The sequence below is a fragment of the Rhamphochromis longiceps genome, linkage group LG2, assembly GCF_057381845.1.
Source record: "Rhamphochromis longiceps isolate RC_006_pf linkage group LG2, R_longiceps_female_GT1.1, whole genome shotgun sequence".
In the NCBI taxonomy this organism is placed as follows: Eukaryota; Metazoa; Chordata; class Actinopteri; order Cichliformes; family Cichlidae; genus Rhamphochromis; species Rhamphochromis longiceps.
Window position 1 is genome coordinate 29,228,469 of NC_140558.1, and position 19,220 is coordinate 29,247,688.

General features: G+C 39.7%; 1 protein-coding gene across 1 annotated transcript; it reads right to left on the reverse strand.

Moving 5' to 3' along the window:
• Positions 1-27: 27 nt before the first annotated feature.
• Positions 28-18,756, reverse strand: tspan17 (tetraspanin 17). The gene is made up of 8 exons (XM_085421675.1): positions 18,173-18,756; positions 9,082-9,132; positions 6,031-6,177; positions 5,154-5,324; positions 4,540-4,665; positions 4,279-4,326; positions 2,620-2,736; positions 28-2,385 (listed from the first exon to the last, which is right to left on the reverse strand). Exons 1-8 carry the CDS (start codon positions 18,257-18,259, stop codon positions 2,320-2,322), a joined length of 813 nt encoding a protein of 270 aa, XP_085277801.1. The 5' UTR covers positions 18,260-18,756; the 3' UTR covers positions 28-2,319.
• Positions 18,757-19,220: the final 464 nt, after the last annotated feature.

The window sequence follows — 19,220 nt, forward strand, 5'->3', positions numbered from 1 at the left end:
GAAACAGGTGCACTATGATCAGGTAGATTTTTGATTTTTCTTCTTTCTTTTTTTTTTCTTTTTTTTTTCCAAAAGGGAGGGGGCGTGGGTGAAAAGCAACATGTGACATGTGCACACGACAGACGATCTTAAGGTGGCGCCGCTGAAAGAACTCCTATGTATATGTATTCTGCAGACCGACTCTGAGAGAGAAGCAGGGAAAGTTTTCCTGCACTGTTCACAGAATATTAATGCTACTCATCTTTCAGCTAGTCTGCATTGCAATTCCAAACATGTTTTCTCATTTTTGAGAGTGTGTGTGTATATATCTAAAGTGTGTATATATGGACCTGTGTGTGCAGTCAAGTAAATCCGTTCCTAATCTAGCTTGTGCAATGTATCCGAATGACATTGTGACAGCCAGAAACAGCTGTTGTGGTTAAATGCTTTGAATAATATACAGAATTACTGAGTGAAGCCAGTTATAGCAGAACTGAACTCACTCCAAGAGTGTTCTGAATGACTGAATAAATGGGGGGGGGGGGGGACCCCATAATAATTAAAAAGGCGGTGACGTATAATGTGTAAACTTTAACATGAAAAACAATGTGACTATTTCCTCAGATGGAAACCGTAGCGGCCAGACCGTTTTCTACAAATGCCGCCACGTGAGATAGATTGTTAGCTCGACTATTGTAATACACCATCAATAATCTAGTCAAAGTTAAAAGCAGCATTCATGTTATATTGAGACTGTCGCTAATATTAAAATGGTACGGCGTGTATTTGCTATTCTATTTAAAAAAAAAAAAAAACAATCCAAAAGGAAAAAAAAAAAGACAACACTGAATTAAAAGATAAAAGCGTTACTGTAACATTGTTTAATTGTCATTTGATTTCTAGGTTCAACTGGCACTTCCCACATGGAGGGACAATGAATTCACATTTTGGCCGTGGAAATGCCATTTGTTATCGTTTGGCATTCCTAATAACAACAGAATTGTGGCCAGACAAAACCTTGGCAGTTAGCTAATGATATTATTTGGTCTCCATTAGGACCGCTAACATTCACAATACGAAGCTAATTTGCAGCTGACTGATGAGCTGGAAGTAAAACAGGTGCCTGTAAAGCTTAACAATGAACCCGAGAACAGATTTATCTATAAATGACAGGAAATGAATGAAGAATTAAAAGAACATCTTTAACAACAGACATATGTTCTTTTGCAAAGACAAAAATATAAGACAAATATGGTACACAGAAGTCAAGTAAAAAGAAAAAAGAAGATAAAAAGGCCCCAAACTAGCAATCCCATGTGCTTGAGGGATGCTCGGAGATAAACAACAACCTCTATCATTAAACCCTCTTTCTCTGTATAGCACACACTTACAATCCTTACTATTTCATGTCATACAATACACTCAAACAGATGATGCAATCACCATAGGGCGAATGGGGTAACTTTTGGCGTTGATCTAAATTCAACAGACACGGATGGAAAAATAAGATATGCTTTTAACTGGCGGAAGGAAACACATTTTTAGCCAGGCCCTGAGGTATAAGGGAAGGGAGCGGTCGAGGTGCACAAGTTCCATGTACAGAACAGGAAGGACACAAAACTGGAAATTAATGGCACTTTTTACATTTGAACTTGAACAGAAAACTCTTGAAGTGACTTAAATTTGCAGATATGACCGACCAGTGTTCAGTTCAGTCTCTCTTTTGTTTGTTTTTTTAGTGGTCATAAAAAAGGTCACAAAGGAGAAAAATGACACGCAGACGAATCCATGCGGCCAGCCAGTCATCGTCCTCTGGAGGAGAAGGAAGTGTGGGTGTGGGTGCGAGCTGACTTTAAGGGAAGATCTTCAGCCCCCTTGCGGAGCAGGACAAAGGCTCTGTGACAACATGTTGCTTGAGTTTTTTTTTTCTTTTTTTTTGAAAAAAAGACGTTTTTCCTCATTTTGTTTTGTTTTTTTGCTGTTGTTGTCTTTTATCCATGGCTTCTGATCTCCGAGTTTTCTGGTGTCCTTGTGCAACTGCGTGCCTTAAATAAATTTCTCGAAAGAAAAAAAATAATAGAGGGGGGAAAAAAGTAGGCAGGACTCTCTTCTGTATATTTGGGTTAAAATCCCAGCTGAGTGGTAAACAAAGTTCTGACTGTTTGGTTTGTCTGTGAAATATATTTTCTTTTTCGAGCGTCACTCACACACATATCAGTGTGTGAGAGCATGTGTGTGTGTGTTGCTTAGCTCAGTGGCAAAAGTTGCCGGCTGTCCGCCTCAGCCGGACGGTGTGCTATGCGAGTTTGGTGCTGGGGCCGCCCCACTTCAATTCTCCTGTCACCAGTTGGCTTTGACAGCTCTGATGTCACTCACGAGGTTTTGAGCAAGGCAGATACCAAAAATCTAGAAGAAAATAAAAACATTTTTTAAAAAGGCCACACAGGATTTTAAGTCACCGGATTAAGGCAAAAAACAAACAAACAAAAAAACCAAACTACAGTTACATGTTCTCAACACTAGATGGAAGCGAAGACATAAAATCAAAAAACTAGAACTATTGTTAGTTTTAATTAAAGGCCTCATTTGCGATACAGCAGGTTTCTTAGTGTGAGAAATCTCCAAACAACAGCTCATTACCTGTAAAAGTGCAATTCCAACAAAGACGCCGGCTACAATAATCAGGTTGTCTTGAAGCCACTTCTCAAACTGTCCCACGCAGCCCTTCGTATAGATAAACTTCTGCCGGTCCAACTCCTTTTTCACAAACATGAGCATAATTCAAGTGCATTAAAGTTTTGAGCGAGAAAACGTGTTTAATTTACAGCATATTGAATGATCTGCTCTCTGAGAGGAAGCTGGCATTGCTCATTATTTAAACAAAAACTGGTACTCTGCCCTATGACTAATGCTGGACACAAACACAAGATAGTGTTTTGCCCACTGACTCCATCACAGTTGATGAGGGCGTGAAGACCTCACGATAAGCTGAGTCACAGCCTAAGATTGCAACATGTCAGTGTTCTCAATTACACTGACTATCAATGCAGTGTATTCTTTTCCACCAAGGACACTGGTGGACTGAACAGACAAAAGCTGTTTCCTGTTGCCTGACAGATGGCCATTTCTGCTTTTGGATCCAGCTGATGATGTACGTGCTTTACTCAGACACGAACATTTTTACAAAAAAAACAAAAACAGGTTTAATTAACGCTGCAACGAAACTAAAAAGGGGATAAGAATCGGTGCCGCTGTACAATTCATTCTTTGTTATCCTTCAGACAAGTCAACCAGGAAAATCTTTTGTTCTCTCCCAGAACTTGAAATCTAGTTTTAGACCAATGAGGTAGAGAGAGCCACTTTGCAGCCAAAAAAAATAGCAGGAAATGCAATGTTGTTATAGCTGTGGACTTCCTCTAAAGCTATTTCAGCCCTTTGCCTTTGTTGTGCTCCTGTCCTTGCCATACTTCCTGCTCTTCCTCTTTCCCACCCTGCTCCCCGCTCAGGTGCTGCACAGGAACTCTCTGCACATCCCTGATAGTTTCAGCAAAATGTCAATGGCCAGGGCGTTAGCGCACAGAAAATGAATTCATAGCAACTCAATGGCAGGTGGTTCACTGTACTGCAGCTCGCCTAGCAACAGCAATCTTTCTGACTGCAGTGCAGTGAGTTGTAACCACCACACCCACACACACACACACAGAGGAAAAGGGAACGGACTGGCATAACCCACTGAGTCGCCAATTACAGAGTGTAGTAAGGCTGCTCTTGAGGCTATAACTGGAGCCTAATTATCCCTGTTAGAAGAACAATCTGTTATTAAGGCAAGAAGCATACAGACTAGTCTGTGTAAGCTACTTAACCCACTATGTTCTCTATATCTAACACCAGCCATCTGGTTTTACCTATAGTAGTTTTAAAGAGAGAATGCAGAGAATGCCATAAAATCTCACATTTAATTGGTTTTCCTTTGCATTTCAAACACAAATTCACTTTTTGATCGACTGACAATCAAGTCCAATACAAATGAACCCAACTGTCACTCTGCGTTCGACAACTTAGACCGTTTCAGTCAAACGGGTTTGCAGGCTGTCAGTCAATTCGCCCTCGGGAGTATTTCTCTCCAGCAGCATTGCATCATTTTAACCAAGATTTCTTTCTTCCTGCAGAACTCCACATTTGCAGCTGACTCTATCGTATGAGAACTGGTTAAGCGTTGCAATTTGTTGGGACTCTAAATTACAGATTTCCTTGATTTCCTTGTCTAAAGAGATCTACAGAAATAGAAGAGATACCAACCATTTGCTGCCGAACATCATAACCACACTGTGTGTTGATGACATCCTCCTGCAAAAAAACCAAACCAAATGGAGATTAAAATGGGATCCTCGACCACATTCATCCGTTACAATTTTACCTAAGGTCAGAAGGTTTGAAATAATGACTCTTTGCATGAGAGAAACTTCTTATGTTGACACACATGATGCATGGCTACAGAGTATTACACGAAACAAAAAGCTGATTATGGACAGTTGTTTGTGCTGCTGAAACGCGACTCACTGCAGGGTCTTTGATGCAGCATGAAAAGGGAACGCCACAGCGCTCCCTACTGGGATTCCTGTCAGTGCAGTTGAAGTAGATGTTCATGTTCCAGTCGTCAGGCCCGTGCGCTCCACAGCATGACCACTGGGACAAACAACAACAACAACAAGCAGAGATTAAACAGCTAACTCTAGTAAACACACAGATGTACCTTCTTTGATCTTGCCATCTGAGCCCTTAACAGGCTGGCTCAGGTCAGCCTAGGTTGTTAGCTTACTATGGCAGGTAATGACTACAAACAGTGAGATTCAAGTATGAACACAAAAGCCAATCTAATCGCCTTTAGGGTGCCTCATGACAGAACCTAGCGTTTACACACAGGAGCAAATGATCTCAACTGCTTCCTCCACATAATTGGATAGCCATTTGACCGAAATACAATCACATTAATCAGAAAAACCACTCCACATTTGCAGCAGCTGAGTCTCTTCATTCTTACCATAACAAGGCTGACTCATCATTTTCTGAGCTCACATGTACAGCCGCATTTCTAAGAAAGGGAGTAACTTCTTCCAGCAAAGAGACATGAACGATTTTAAGATAAGAGATACCATCGGTGGGGGTGAACTCACATATTCCTGGGCAAAGTCGATGAGATTCTGCAAGTCGATGTCATCGCGGTATGCCTTGACATTATTGTTGATGAAAAAGTTAAGCTGGTCTTTGATCCAGTCCTTAAAGACGAAGGCAAGGATCCCTGCAGTCAGCTCCAGGAAGAAGATCAAACCCAGGAACACAGAAAACTGAAAAGTACAAGTAAACACATGCAAACAGAAAACAATACACCTGTCACTTCAAGCAGGGAACAAGGAGCACCAAAGAAAATCCTGTGCCTTTCCCCGCTTTTGCTTAAAAATGAGTGTAAGAACAACTTTAATGTAATGTTCCTGTGCAGGTCAGTTTGTAGGGCCTGCCCTGATTTGCTAAGTGAGAGTGTGGCAATAAAAACTGCACTCCCACAGGTCCTATTGAATAATCCCTTTACAGTAAATGTAGGAGAAGATGCTGATGATAAATGCACAAAAGCCGCATTAGCTCCTCACGCTGATGCCTGATTTACTGCTGCTAATGGACATCTGCTGGAGTTAATAGCTACTCAGAATCACAGGCAGCAACAAGGCGAGTTTGTCTCTGTCAGTCACAGGTTTTTATCAATAAAGCTGAACCCAAATAAATCCTGGTGGTGTTGTGGCTGAAGAAAGAACTGCCTAATACGCATACAAAAAAAAATAGGCTTCAGTGGATCAGTATACCTTTCTGATCATTAAACAGGATTTGGTTTACTGATGAGGTATGATGTGCCACACCACCATTCATAGCATTTGGCTCAGACGAGTCAAAGTGACACCTGCTACACAGATACCTTCAGCCCTGGTGTGAAGTGCAGATCTAAGGGGTGTGAAATAATTAAAACAGTGTCTGTGCACATAAAGCCTAGAGGTGGCTTACAAATTTAAGCAGTAAGGTGTTCTCTCTGAGCGCTCCGATACATCCAGCAAAGCCCAGAATGAACATGACCCCTCCGACGACGATGAAGAGCCATACAGGGTCAAAGCCCCCTAAATCTGTGATGGATGACAGATTGGACAGCACGCCCTGAGGGGGAAGACAAAAAGAGTGGTTAAAATTCAGACCATAATATTTCCAAAATCAATCCTTACCATCCCCATGACAAGGTCTCAGTAAAAATTCTCCTTTTACAAAAACACAGTTAACCTTGAGAAGAGCCTGTGATGTCAAAGAGAAAAAGTGAGATTTAACTAATGTCACAGCCTGCTGGGCCCCGTTCACAGATGCAGACTTGTAGCAGGGAAATTTAATAAACTGAAATACTGTTATTCCATTACATTCTTATATATCAATGTGATGTTTTCAAAATAAAATAAAGAACCTCGCTGAGGTTTTGTTATCAGTTTAAATGCAACATGCACTCACTCTATGGCATTTTTGTGACAAAATTATAAAACAAGTAACTTCTCACAAGAGGCAAACTTCAAAGCCTCCTGAAAATACAGAGACATTTGCCCTTCCACTCTCCTCTCTGAAAGCCACAGTGTGACCACCATCTTATTTTGTCAGCCTCTGCGTTCTTAGAATTATTTACAACAAGACAGACTTCACATGTAATCATTCCCAATTCTTAACTATATTGTATATTGCAACTTTGATGCAATAAATTTGATCTTAGGCTGAATTTTCCAAAATTTTCAATTAAATGATTAGTGTCTAATCTTTATGATAGTTTCATTTTAATGGAGGTAGATAGAATATTATCCAAAATTCGAGAAAAAACACATTACATAAAGTTTGCATTACATATGAAATTATTCATGTCATTGAGCGAAACAAGTATTTCATCCTCTGCAAACCAGCCAGAATTCTGGCTCCCACGAGTGTGTGTTGGCACAGAGCCAATCAATCAATCAGTCAAGGATAGTCCTGATCTCAGCCTATTAAGCGTAAAAAGCGTACAAAGCACACCTGCCAAGCCTCTCCACCACCAAGGGCGAGACCAAAGAGCTGTCAAAGTCTGTCAGGGACAAAGTGTAGACCTGCACAAGGCTGGAATGGGCTACGACACCATCACCAAGAAACTTGGTGAGAATGTAACAACTGTTGGTGCGATTATTCCGAAATGAAAGAAATAGAAAATGAACATAAATCACCCTCAGTCTGGGGCTCAGTGCAATGAGAAAAATCTTACCACTGTGCTTGCCAACTGAGGTTTCTCCACCAAGTACTATGTCATGTTTTGCTTGGAGATCAAATACCTATCTCACTCAAAGCCTTGCAAATCAATTTATAACTGTAAATGTGGGTTTTTTCCCCTACATTTTTGGTTTATATTCTGGCTGTCTTTATTAAAATCGATCGTGGCTCAAGAGTTGGGTGTTCGTCTTGTAATCGGAAGGTTGCCGGTTCAAGCCCAGTCTCGGTAGTTGTGTCCTTGGGCAAGACACTTCACCTACCGCCTACTGGTGTTGGCCAGAGGGGCCGATGGCGCGATATGGCAGCCTCGCCTCTGTCAGTCTGCCCCAGGGCTGCTGTGGCTACAACTGTAGCTTGCCTTCACCAGTGTATGAATGTGAGAGTGAACGAATAGTGGTATTGTAAAGCGCTTTGAGGGGTCCCGAAAAGCGCTATATAAATGCAATCCATTATTATTATTATTATTAAAATGAAAAATAGAGACAGTTTATTTCTTTGGAAGTGAGCAAACATCACACAAATCCAGCAGGAAATGAAATTAGTATTTCTTCCGCAGTAACAGTGGGCGTCGTTATTGTTTCTGGATAGCACACTAAAGAAGGTACTTTGCGAAAGCTCCATAAAAACGAGTTCAAGCTTGTTTTATTAACATATTTTTGTACAACCCTGATCCCTGCTATATTTTTCAGTTATTTTGAAAAAGGAAACCACTATGTGTATCCACTCTCAGTCTGACATCCTGTTTGCTTGTCATATATTGTAGTGAACATGCCCAACACTTGCAGCTAAAGTCGAGACAGCTCTCGTACTGAGTTAATCTCCCTCTGCATTGAGCAAGGACAAAACTGTAGGATGAAGGCAATGCTGGATGCTCATGTTTTTATGGCACTGCTGCAGAATAAACTGCACGCATTTAAATTTTAGCAGGAGGCCCTGAAACAATAATGTAGTCTGGCTGTGCACAGCAGGCTTGAAACTAATCATCTTAGTCACTGAGACCCAAACTCACCATTACGACTTTCCAGCAACCACTATTCATCATTCACCCTAATCCCTTTAAATTATTCACGCTGCTCCACAAAGGTACTCCAGCACAGGCCGATTTGCACAGAGTTCATGACCAGACGTTACTAATCAGTACATGGTTCCACGCTTGTGCAGCGATTTCTTGCTAATTAATGAACAAATTGACTGGTAACTCCTCTGAAAGAAGTTTTGAACGTAGCCATGACTCACTGCACATGAGAGGTTAATGGCAACACCTGATCTTTGTAGCCTGTCCAGCGTTGACAATAAACAGCGAACCAGTTTCTGCGCAAATATACGATCCAATTTATCGTGCAACAGGCTTTCATACGAGACGAAGCACAAGGCATTCAAATCCTGGTAGCTGTAAGTCAAATGAGTGTGTCATTTGGACCCTATGGCTCCTTATTTGCAGCCACAGCCATTTAAAGCTCCACTCACCGGAAAAACAATTTAACCATTAGCTCGATATTGGTTCAACAAAACTTAGTTACACATCACACTGGAGCTGCAGCAGTGAGCATAATTCATATCCTGAGACGTGTTTACCAGGAACATTATGAGGTTATATGCCTTTAAGTGCTACAAAGTGTTACAGGAATAGAGCTTCTATTTTCCACGCCACTCTTCTCAAAAGCTCTGTTTACATCCAAACTCCATCCGATGAATTATACTTCCAGCTTATTACAGCTAGGATATCTGGAAGAATTTTAGCTATGTGGTAACCCGTAGCCAGCGTGTTTGTGTGCATGTGTTTATACATACCTTCTCCGCCCATGCCCACAAGCCTATACCCAAGAATGCAGCTCCTAGTAACTGTAAAACAAAGCACAGAGATGCGGCAGTGAGACGGGAGGCAACTGATACAAACTGAAGCAGTTTATTACAGATGATACGGTTGTTATTGTAGCAAGACCGGGAATGGTTTGGGAGTGGTGTGGATTACACTGGTGTCCCCCTGGCAACATATGTAAACAGCAGAACTGCTTGAGTTTTACTGTGGTAATTAAAAATCTAGTTCATCTTTTGTCATCCACTGCATCCTTTCTAACAATATTCACATAAGAACAAAGGGATCTCTCATTTTTAATTATCAGTGCACTTAAAAAAAACAGAGAGAATCACACTGCTTCAACTTGACTGAAAGCCAAGTGGCTGTGTTACTAGCCCACGGTGTCTAAAGATGTAAAAATGACACAAAAACAACAGAATAGCAACAGGATGAGAAAAATCACCGGTTTCTGGTGTTTACACGTAGAAATGTTACTGTCTAATCAGCTGCTTAGCTGCTACAAAATGGCATTCATAAGAGTTTTAGGATGTCGATGGAGAGAGCTGGGGGCAAACTCTAATGGTAATGCCTGAAATATAATAGCTTCATTGAAATTGTGTTAAATCATTTGTTGGGAAGCTGATTAAATCGCGAGAAGCAGGTAAACTAATGGCAGCCCATTAGCACACACCTAACAAGATCAACGTGACAGTCTTGCAAACAACAACAGCAGTCAGCAGTTGGATTGGGGGGGCTGCCTTGACCTGGTAGTTATATAAGCGTCTGTAGCGAAGGGTGTGGTAGATTCAACTGGAAAGTGACAAGCAGGAAGAGTCAGTGTATGCAGGCAGACATCAGAAGAGATTAGACTGACAGAGTGGGAGTATTACAGCACTTAGCCTTTGACTTCAAGTTTTTCATGCAGATTAAAGAAGCTGAAAACCGTGACAAAGGAAACCACTTGCGTCTTGCGGCATGAAATGCACAGCAACACAATGCATCAGAGTCGCCAGACAACATGGATAACTACTAATTCACTTATTCAAAATAAGGACATTTGTACAAGGCTGCTTTCATTTTTCTATATTTGAATGTTAATAACCAATTTGGGGCACTGAACTACTTAAGCAGCTTTGTCAAGCTTGGCTTCAACCCTAAAATGGAATCTATGGAAGCTTTCATTCATTTTGCTTCTCTACTTCAATGCTGATCAATATTTTTAGGCAAAAAAGAAGACATTTTAGCATCAATACAACAGTTTTATTATCCGAGTCTGAACAGCATATAGGACCAGAGCAGAAAAAGGCAAGCATATGACTCAGGTGTGCAAAAATTCCAATCAGTTTCACATCATTGTTTTGCAAAGTGCAACCTTAGCACGCTTTGACGCACTGATGAAAGAAACTGAAAAGCTTGGAGGCAAAGCAATTCAATAGACTGGACATTTTGGAGCCTGCTCTCAGTTTCCACCTCTAGTGACTACACCCAGAAGAAGCCTTGCTCATAAGTGCTCTGTTTTCCAGTTCTTTTCCATGGTTCAGGAGTTTATTTTAAAAAAAATAACCTTTTCTTGGATATGATAATGGTTCCTGTAGGTCCCTACACTACACCGCTTTACCACAGTTGTGCACCAACACAAAAAGAGCAGTACACAATCTATCCAGGAATCTCATCAGTAGTAGCTTGTTTGCCTGTCCTCCCAACAGAATAGTGAACTTGTAGTCAGCCTCAAAAGCCAGGGCAGGAAAAGGAAAAGAAAAAAAAACCCCAAAAAAACCATACTGTTTTTGCCAATTTTCAATGAACCCATCGCCATGTTTTTAGAAATCTAAATAAAGTTAGGAGTCAGAAAATTTACCTAATCTTTGGCACGCAGCTTTAAACCACACCAAAATCATTGTAGTTCAATTATGCAGTAAGAAACAAGCTGAATGGTAAGCTGTGGCATTTTTCCAGTTCTGCTAATGGAAACATTTTTATCTGAGAGGGTCAAGCGGGACATGCTCAGTCCAGCTACTGCTTTCGCAATATTCCGCTTAATCAGGAAGAATTCATGCCAGTAAACACACAAAACCAGATATTTTCACGGAAATGCATTTAGTTGGCTCATCAGACCTTGGAAACCACAACACATTCTGAGTAACAGTGAAAAACATTACTTGTTTACAAGAGAACTCCATATCACTTTTAGGCTGCATTTGGTAACAGTACCAGTACCCAGAGTTACACACCACAAACATTTATCTACACACAGAGAGGTACACCACACAGGCTTTTAAAATAACTAAATGTCCAAAACCCGATACAGACACCAACATTTTTCGCCCCTTTCAATCGAAGTGTTTGTTGTTATTTCACTAGGGATGTCACTCTGCCTCCTCACTGGATAATATCAAATAACTTGCCAAGCATCCTGGTATTATTTTGGTGAGCATAGTATTAAAATTTTCAATCTTGCATCTTTAAGCTCATCCAGTCTTTTTGATTTCATCTAAGAAATCTAACAAACCAACCCCATCAGTCGATACCAAGGAAGCCTTTAGTACATAATCAAAACATCTCCCATCTAGATTCTGCAAGTCATTTTTAACCTCCTAGGACCTGGCGTTCACATACGTGGACATCACATTTTGGGTTGTCTAGACCTAAAAACACTAAATTTTTCTCTACAAGGGCCTGATATCCACTTACGAGGACATTCTACTGCCACTGTTCTATCAAAATTTAAAACGAATGTCCTTATATGTGGATCTTATACTTGTCAGAAACAAAAATCAGGTAAAAAAAATAAAATAAAATCTGTCAATTCTTTGTTTTTACATTCATGAGGTCCTAATATGCCCAAATATCAAAGAGATATTAAAAATGCATGCCATGGAAGAGCTCGGGTTTTAGGAGGTTAAACGCACCCCACTCGTTCTTGCAGTCCTCTGCAACCAGCCTAGCTTCTGCTCGTCTAGGCAGTAGAAGCTAGGCATTTAAGAAAAACTAACAGGTGATCACATTCATCCTTATTCTTGCTTCGCTGCATTGTCTTCAACTGGATTTTAAAATTCCGTTGAAGACTATTTTAAATGTTTAGTGACATACAAAGCCTTGCTGAGACCTTATTCCATCAGTCAACTTCTCTGACCATATTTTGATTTATTTATTTGACATGTTTTTTAATTCATTACATCACTGAAATGTGAAAGAAAAGAAAAAAACTGATGTGGCAAATACATGATGCAAAATCTGTTCCACTACCAAAACGTCTGGCTACGACTGTGTATGTGTGTGTATTAGGGCTGCCACGATTACGTCGACTATTAAAATCGTCGACGACTAATTTAATAGTCGACGCGTCGTTTGAAGCTTTGTAAGATCCCAAAAGATGCAGGAACACCATGCAGACACCACAAAAGTATTTTGTGATGTCTGGATGGTGTTTGGTTATAGAACCAATTTTATTATTATTTTTATTTCCGTTCAAGAAATAAATCATTGTTTCCCACATCAGGTTGTATTTCCTCCTGCCACAGCTTGAAGTGGCACTGAAGACAGTGTTAAAGAGACATCTATGCCTGGTACTAATTTATTCTTGGGGGGGGGGGTCTGTGAACTGTTATTTTATACTTTATAAAGTTAATGTAAGTTTCAGACGGGATGGATTCCTGAAATTTCTAATTTCTACTGAATGTGTTGTTTTGTTTGTTTTTTAATCTATTGCGGAGATTTGACAGGACAGATCAACTAAACAGTATTGTGAAATATTTACCGTGATAACTGGCAGTATGTGTTTGTGCTCTGTGCTTTTTGGAACCTTATCTGTAAATCAAACTTCCCTTTAAAGACCAGTACATTTTAGACTGAACTTACTGAAAGAATACACAACACAAAAAGAACAAACTGTCTTTGTATAGTGCTTGCGTATTTTGACTAACTTTTCTCACAACCTGAATCTAATTCAGGTGAGCTTGTGGCAATAGAATTAGATATGTGAGACAAATCTCTAAATACCACTCTCTGTGGCAAAACGTCCTTCACCTTATTAAGAAACTCCTTAAGCAAGACAGCTGGCTTTGGGACTTTGTTGATCAGGTGCTTTGATGAAGGAAACCTGCTACCTTTTCCCCAGTAAAGGTTTTAACAGAGAGGACAGGAACAGCGCTGCAGTTCTGGACGGTAGAAACATGTTTTCTTTCACTCAACCTGAGCTCACCATCTGCTGTTGTTGTGTTATCAGTGTTTTTGTTTAAAGTCTGTTTTTAGTCGCAAATGTGGGTTAAACCCTTGCGTCTGTCTGTCCATGGTGACAGTAGTGTGTTACAGAGCCGTGTGCTAAATGAAACGCAGACGCAAAGAATTTCTGTCGAAAACTTTTCTTTTACAATCGAATTATTTGAAATACTCAATAAATCGTTACAGCACTAATCTCTTTGTACAACACAACAATGTACGAGTCACCACCTTTGGTTTTTTAACAATATGTTATTAAAACACTCAGGATCTGTTCATTTAAATCTCACCCGCATGGATAATGCATTTCTTTTGCTTTTGATTAATTTGATCATTCTGTCAAACCTATGTATTTTACCAGAAACTAATTAAATAAAGTCTGAATCTAGATGTCTCTTTATTTGCATTATTATTCAAATCAAGGTTCCTTCGGTGTCAAGTGCTGCTTGTAAAATATGTCCTTCCCAGAGCGAGGGTTTTCTCTCCATGTGGACTAAGAGATTATCAACACTTGAAAAGATGCCTCCCTAAGCCAGCTGATCCCATTAACCTCTACTAACTGTCAGACAAATCAAGCTCCCCACTCCTGCACACGCATGCACACATACACACACAGGATATAGTGTGAATCCCCTTTCCATGACTCCCTAAAAAAATGAATATTTAATGAGGGGGATAGTGTGACACCGTGATTCTCAATCTCAGCAGCAATGTCAACAGGGTGAGCAAATTGTTAAGCTCCTTACATTCCACAACATATATCTTTACTACTAATACTAATACTTTCATTTTGCATCACATGGCTACAAAATATATATACTATTTTTGCAGTTTAATTCTTTACATCAAAACTTAATTCGAACGTCCAAAGAAAATAAACATTAAAGATTCAACACCAGATTCTGAGACAGAATGAATGAATAGAAAAAAGGAAGAAATATCACTAAGCGCACTCTGACACCATGTGTTGGTAGAAGTAGAAAATAGGAAATGTAGCACAAACGACAAAACAGGAGGACGGCAGAAAATGGAAACAGACATTTAAAAAAAATATGATAGCATTTCACAGAAAACAAACCTAAATGTAGACTATGCAAAGCGGCGCTTTCCTTTCACGAACGTACCCCGAGCTGTGATGTCAACTCTGAACGGGTCAATTTTAGAGAGTTAAGTTTATGTTAATAATGTTTATGTTAGATGACCTCTCAGAAACTCCTCAGGATGATACTTGCTAAAGAAACACCATTTCAGTTTTGTTAGCTAATGAGTGAAATGTGATAGTAACCCATTAAACAGGAGTAGCTACACTGTCTCCTAGTCTTTTATTTTTTCCTCACTCTAATATTAGCATTTATTCTACTAAACCTCTTCCACCTTACATTAGGTAGTTATTCTTTGGGTTATAAAGTTTCATTTGCATTGAACACTACACTGTCTGAGAAACTTTGATATACAACTACAGTGATTGGTAACTGTCTTTTCTAATTTTGTTTTGTTCTGTTTTACTAGTATTAAGCACAGGCGTATAGATGAGTTGGTTTTAAAAGGGGGCTCTTGCACCTCTCAAATGGCTGAAGTCATGACAGAGAGGATGTCTAGTTATCAGCAGCTGGGAACATCATCTCAAAGACAAGAGCAAGCCTCATTCCAGAGCACATCCACTGCAATCATGAAGTCATAAACTGAATCATCTGTAAACTTTGCAAACTTATTATTTTGGACTGGAAAAGAAAATCTTTTTGATTTCTTTTAAATATTTATTTGAGTTTGTGGGCAGAAGCCATTTTTAGTTTTCTATTAGCACGTCTTTTGTTTAAATACTGCTGGCACTTTTATTTCGTATTACATAACATTTTTATTTTTTTCATTTTTATTCTGACGGTCCTGTTGAGTAGTGTTAAGAACAGTGTTGGTCAAGTTACTTGGGGAAGTAATCAGTAACTAATTACTGATTACTTCCCCAAAAAAGTAATCCCGTTACTTTACTGATTATTCATTTTCAAAAGTAATTAATTACTTAGTTACTTTTTAAAAACACGATTTACAACCTGAAGAGGTGATAAAGCGATAGATCTTTCAGCCCAATTCTACTTTTTCTACATAATCCATCATATAAAATGTAATCAAATGGAAAATTATCTTTTTTTTAACTTGTTTTATCAGTTTTAATCTTTTAACTTTATGCATCAAGCAGAAATTTAATTATATGCAACATTCTCTGACTGGAATAAATTAGTTTAACATTTAAACCTATTTTCTGCACATTCCAGCACATAAAATAAAATATTTTTTGTGTTTACACTCAGTCTTTCAAATAGATGCAAGTAAAACACAGCAGAAAATAAATAAAGTCAAAGACTCAGCGGTCCTTTTGCTCTATTTTCACCTGTAAAGCAGGAGTAGAGTAGGCGGAGGTTTACACTGGTGCAGGTGTGCTGCGGTCAGTTGAAGAATCCGCGAGTTTCTCTGTGAATTTCCCATTACGTCGTTGCGCACTCGGTGCTTGTTTAGGGGTTTTGTTCGCTGTAAAAAGAAGTTTTCTTCCCACGCACAACGGACACTAATGTAATTGCAAAGCTGTCTGACAAATTTATTTACATATTGTGTTCAGTGATTAAGGCTACATATCAATTCAAAATGATCAATAAGAGATAAAGGCAGAAGTGGCATAATATATCATATAACTGATCAGCTGCCATGTCGCCATTTTAAGGTAGAGTCACTGAAACGGCCTGATATGAGAAATGCTGAAAATAAGGTAGCTTATCAACATTTATTCCTTCATTTCATAAATACTGAGAAAATCTGACTGTCCTCTGTGCCAAAGGTAAGGCAATAAAAAGTCTTGCTCTCCTTAAATGCTATCAGTAATGCAATCAACATTGCAATAACTAGACAAGTTTATCCATGACTAAGTCACAGAGCATGTCTCCGAATAGCGTCACACCTGGTTGTTTACAGGTATGCTCCAGAGCTGTAATCATGCAGCTTGCCTTTTGGTGCCAAATGTGAAAAGACAGAGCTGTAGCTCTCCCTTGCATTCAACCAACTCAGCAACTTGGTTACAGCTTAACAAGCTCTTAATTACAGCGTGCAGAGCTCCCAAACATTTCAGCAGCTCAGGCAGAAAACGTGATTAATTAATTGGATGTGGGGAATGTGTCTATTCTAAGGATGAGAGAAGGTGTGTTGTTCTTGGGTGAGAATGCCTGGCTGTCAACAGCAAGCCTGGGTACTGCGAAACCTCACACCAAAAGCAAGTATTGTTCCATTTTGTTCACAATATTTATGGCCTTACAAGCATTTTGTCTCAATTTAGGCAGCCCTTTCAAGCCTGACAAGATCACTAGAGGAAAGACAAATGGGTTGATTTGTGGAGTATAAACCCCATCTCTTTCTATTTCAGCAATGCACTGGCTTGTCTGTCAAATCCAGTTCTGCAGCACACAGACAAGAGTAGAACATCTTCTAGTGATTATTAACGGAAACAGCCAGCGAGCTGGAACTTGTTCCACTGTTTTACAGAGAATTCAGACACATGACTGTTAGCTTGGCCTAACTGTCAAACACTGCAAAAGAACACAATGAGTCAGATACAATGCTGAAAGCCCATGACTCAATATTTCCTTGTTGATTGCTCATTCAGATGAAACTACAATAAACTCTGTATTTATGTCGATAATAGTAGCCTCTGTATCTACAAATATCATGTTCATGGAAATATGTGGCAGGTATGGTGCACTCATATTTGTTTTTGAAGGAAAAGTGTTGCGGAATGAGGAAGCGATAAGGAAAGTTTGAGCAATGCCAGAAAAGGCAGATATACATGAAGTCCGTGTTCCTTGTGAGTCTGATAGAGCAACCGTATGATGGGAGAAAACACAGACTTACAAGCCCCCCTCCCAGCCTTTGTTCTCACCATTACTCTTTGTGCATTTGTGGGTGTGTGAGCGAAGACAAACAATGCTGTCCCGCACAGTCTGGGTGCTATAGTATAGAGTGAAAGAAAGCATGGAAAGGGGAGGGTTGGGTGGTATTCAGACTGTATGGCCTTTTCCTTTAAACTGTGTGTGGGAAGACCTCCTGGGGCAGACAGACACGCCATTCCTTCACCCACAGACATTATATTATACCAGCCCACAGAGGCGATGCAGATGAGTGAGGAGGGAGGTGTGGGCAAGACTGAACAGAGAAACTTTTCAGAGATGGGATAAAGATGGAGGGAGGGGTATTGTAAAGTAGACGTGCAACCACTTGCCACTGCCCCATCAGTTCTGGTGAGAATTATGCTATTGCTCAGCTCAACTAGGAGCAGAAACTATTATGAAAGAAAATTGCTCCTTTATTTTTCTTTACTAAACTTTACATTTAAATTGAGAAGTTACATTTATAAGTAATCTGTCTCTGATGGCCAAAAGTTTCTAAATGGAAAACTGTAAAGTTTACAAGTAATAAGCAGAGGCACGCAAAAAAAAAAAAAAAAAAAAAAAAATCTAAATCCTAAATAAATGGAGTGTGTAGCTGACATTTTAGGGCATGAACACTGTCCTACATTAAACAAATAATTTCCTCCTCATTTACAACAATCTACTTCTGTGCATGACAACACACTTAAACATCAACAACACCGCATAGATGGATGGGGAAAAAACGTGACTTTCATTAAAATCAAGTGACTCAGGAAAAAAAAAAAAATATATATATATATATATACTAGATGGAGCTCAGCGATCAACTTCCATTGGCCAACTGCAACGGTGCTAACGTTCCCGACGTTTACACGAATGTGCACTTCAAGTTATCACTAGTTACGTGAAATTTCTAATAAAAACAAAAGGAATGAGTAACAACATTGTGTTTACTTACCCAGAATACAATGTTGAATCCAAATAAAACGTATTTCACACAGCAGCTGACTTCGGCTCCTTTAAAATGACGGTGTTTTCTACTCATTCTTCCACGGAAAGTGGTGGCTAACTGACGAGCTAGGCAACTACTATGACTGATAATCAACCAAAGCTACAGTTCTTAAACAACTGAATACAAGGTTAGCTGGCTCCATCAGCTAAGCAAACCCCGCGTTAAGTCTTCCGGGTTGGTTAAAACTCAGACATATGTGGCTAAACTGTCTTTAACTCGCTTTGACTATTAGCTTGCTAGGCCAGCTAGCTCGCAACTTCTATAGTTAGCATTGGCTGCTAAAAACAACAAATCCAGGAGCACTTCAACTAAGGCACACAGATGCGGCTCTGCAGCTCCGTCGACATTCAAGTTGCCTGGTGTTTACGTCGCTTCGCTTGCCGGATGATCGAGATGGCGGTACTTCAGCTACACTTCCCTAATGTTATCTGTGTCGCTGCATCGCCGCTTGTGAGTCTTCATCCTTGTTGTTTTGTGCTGTAAAACAAGCCCCTGCTGTCAAACGGGAAAACCACTGCGCTGGCTTTCGCCCTTTTCGCTTCAAGAGCGGCCTCTTGTGTCTCAGCCTAGCTTGACCACACAGAGAATAAGCACTGTATGTACGAGGTTGCTTCATTAAAAGCTGCAATAGGAAGTGGCCAGGTTTATAGTGTGAGTTCAAATTGAAGGAGTGCACAGTAATTAAAAAAAAACAAAAAACGGGACAGGACAGTATGAGTAATGATATTAACAATCATGTATAATGATTAATAATTAGCTAGATTCTAGCTCATTATTTACACCTTTGCCTACACCTGCCACGACGCATTAAAATATCTGCAGTGAGAAAGGTCGATTAAGAATGACACTCTAATAAACTGGGGTACTCAAGCGCAATTATATATTCATAATTTCAGCCATAATGTTCTGGCATGACAGGCTGAGTAATTTCACTCCTTTAAGTAAGTCAGTGAAGGAGAAATATAGATAACTGCAGAATATTGTGAAAATGTTG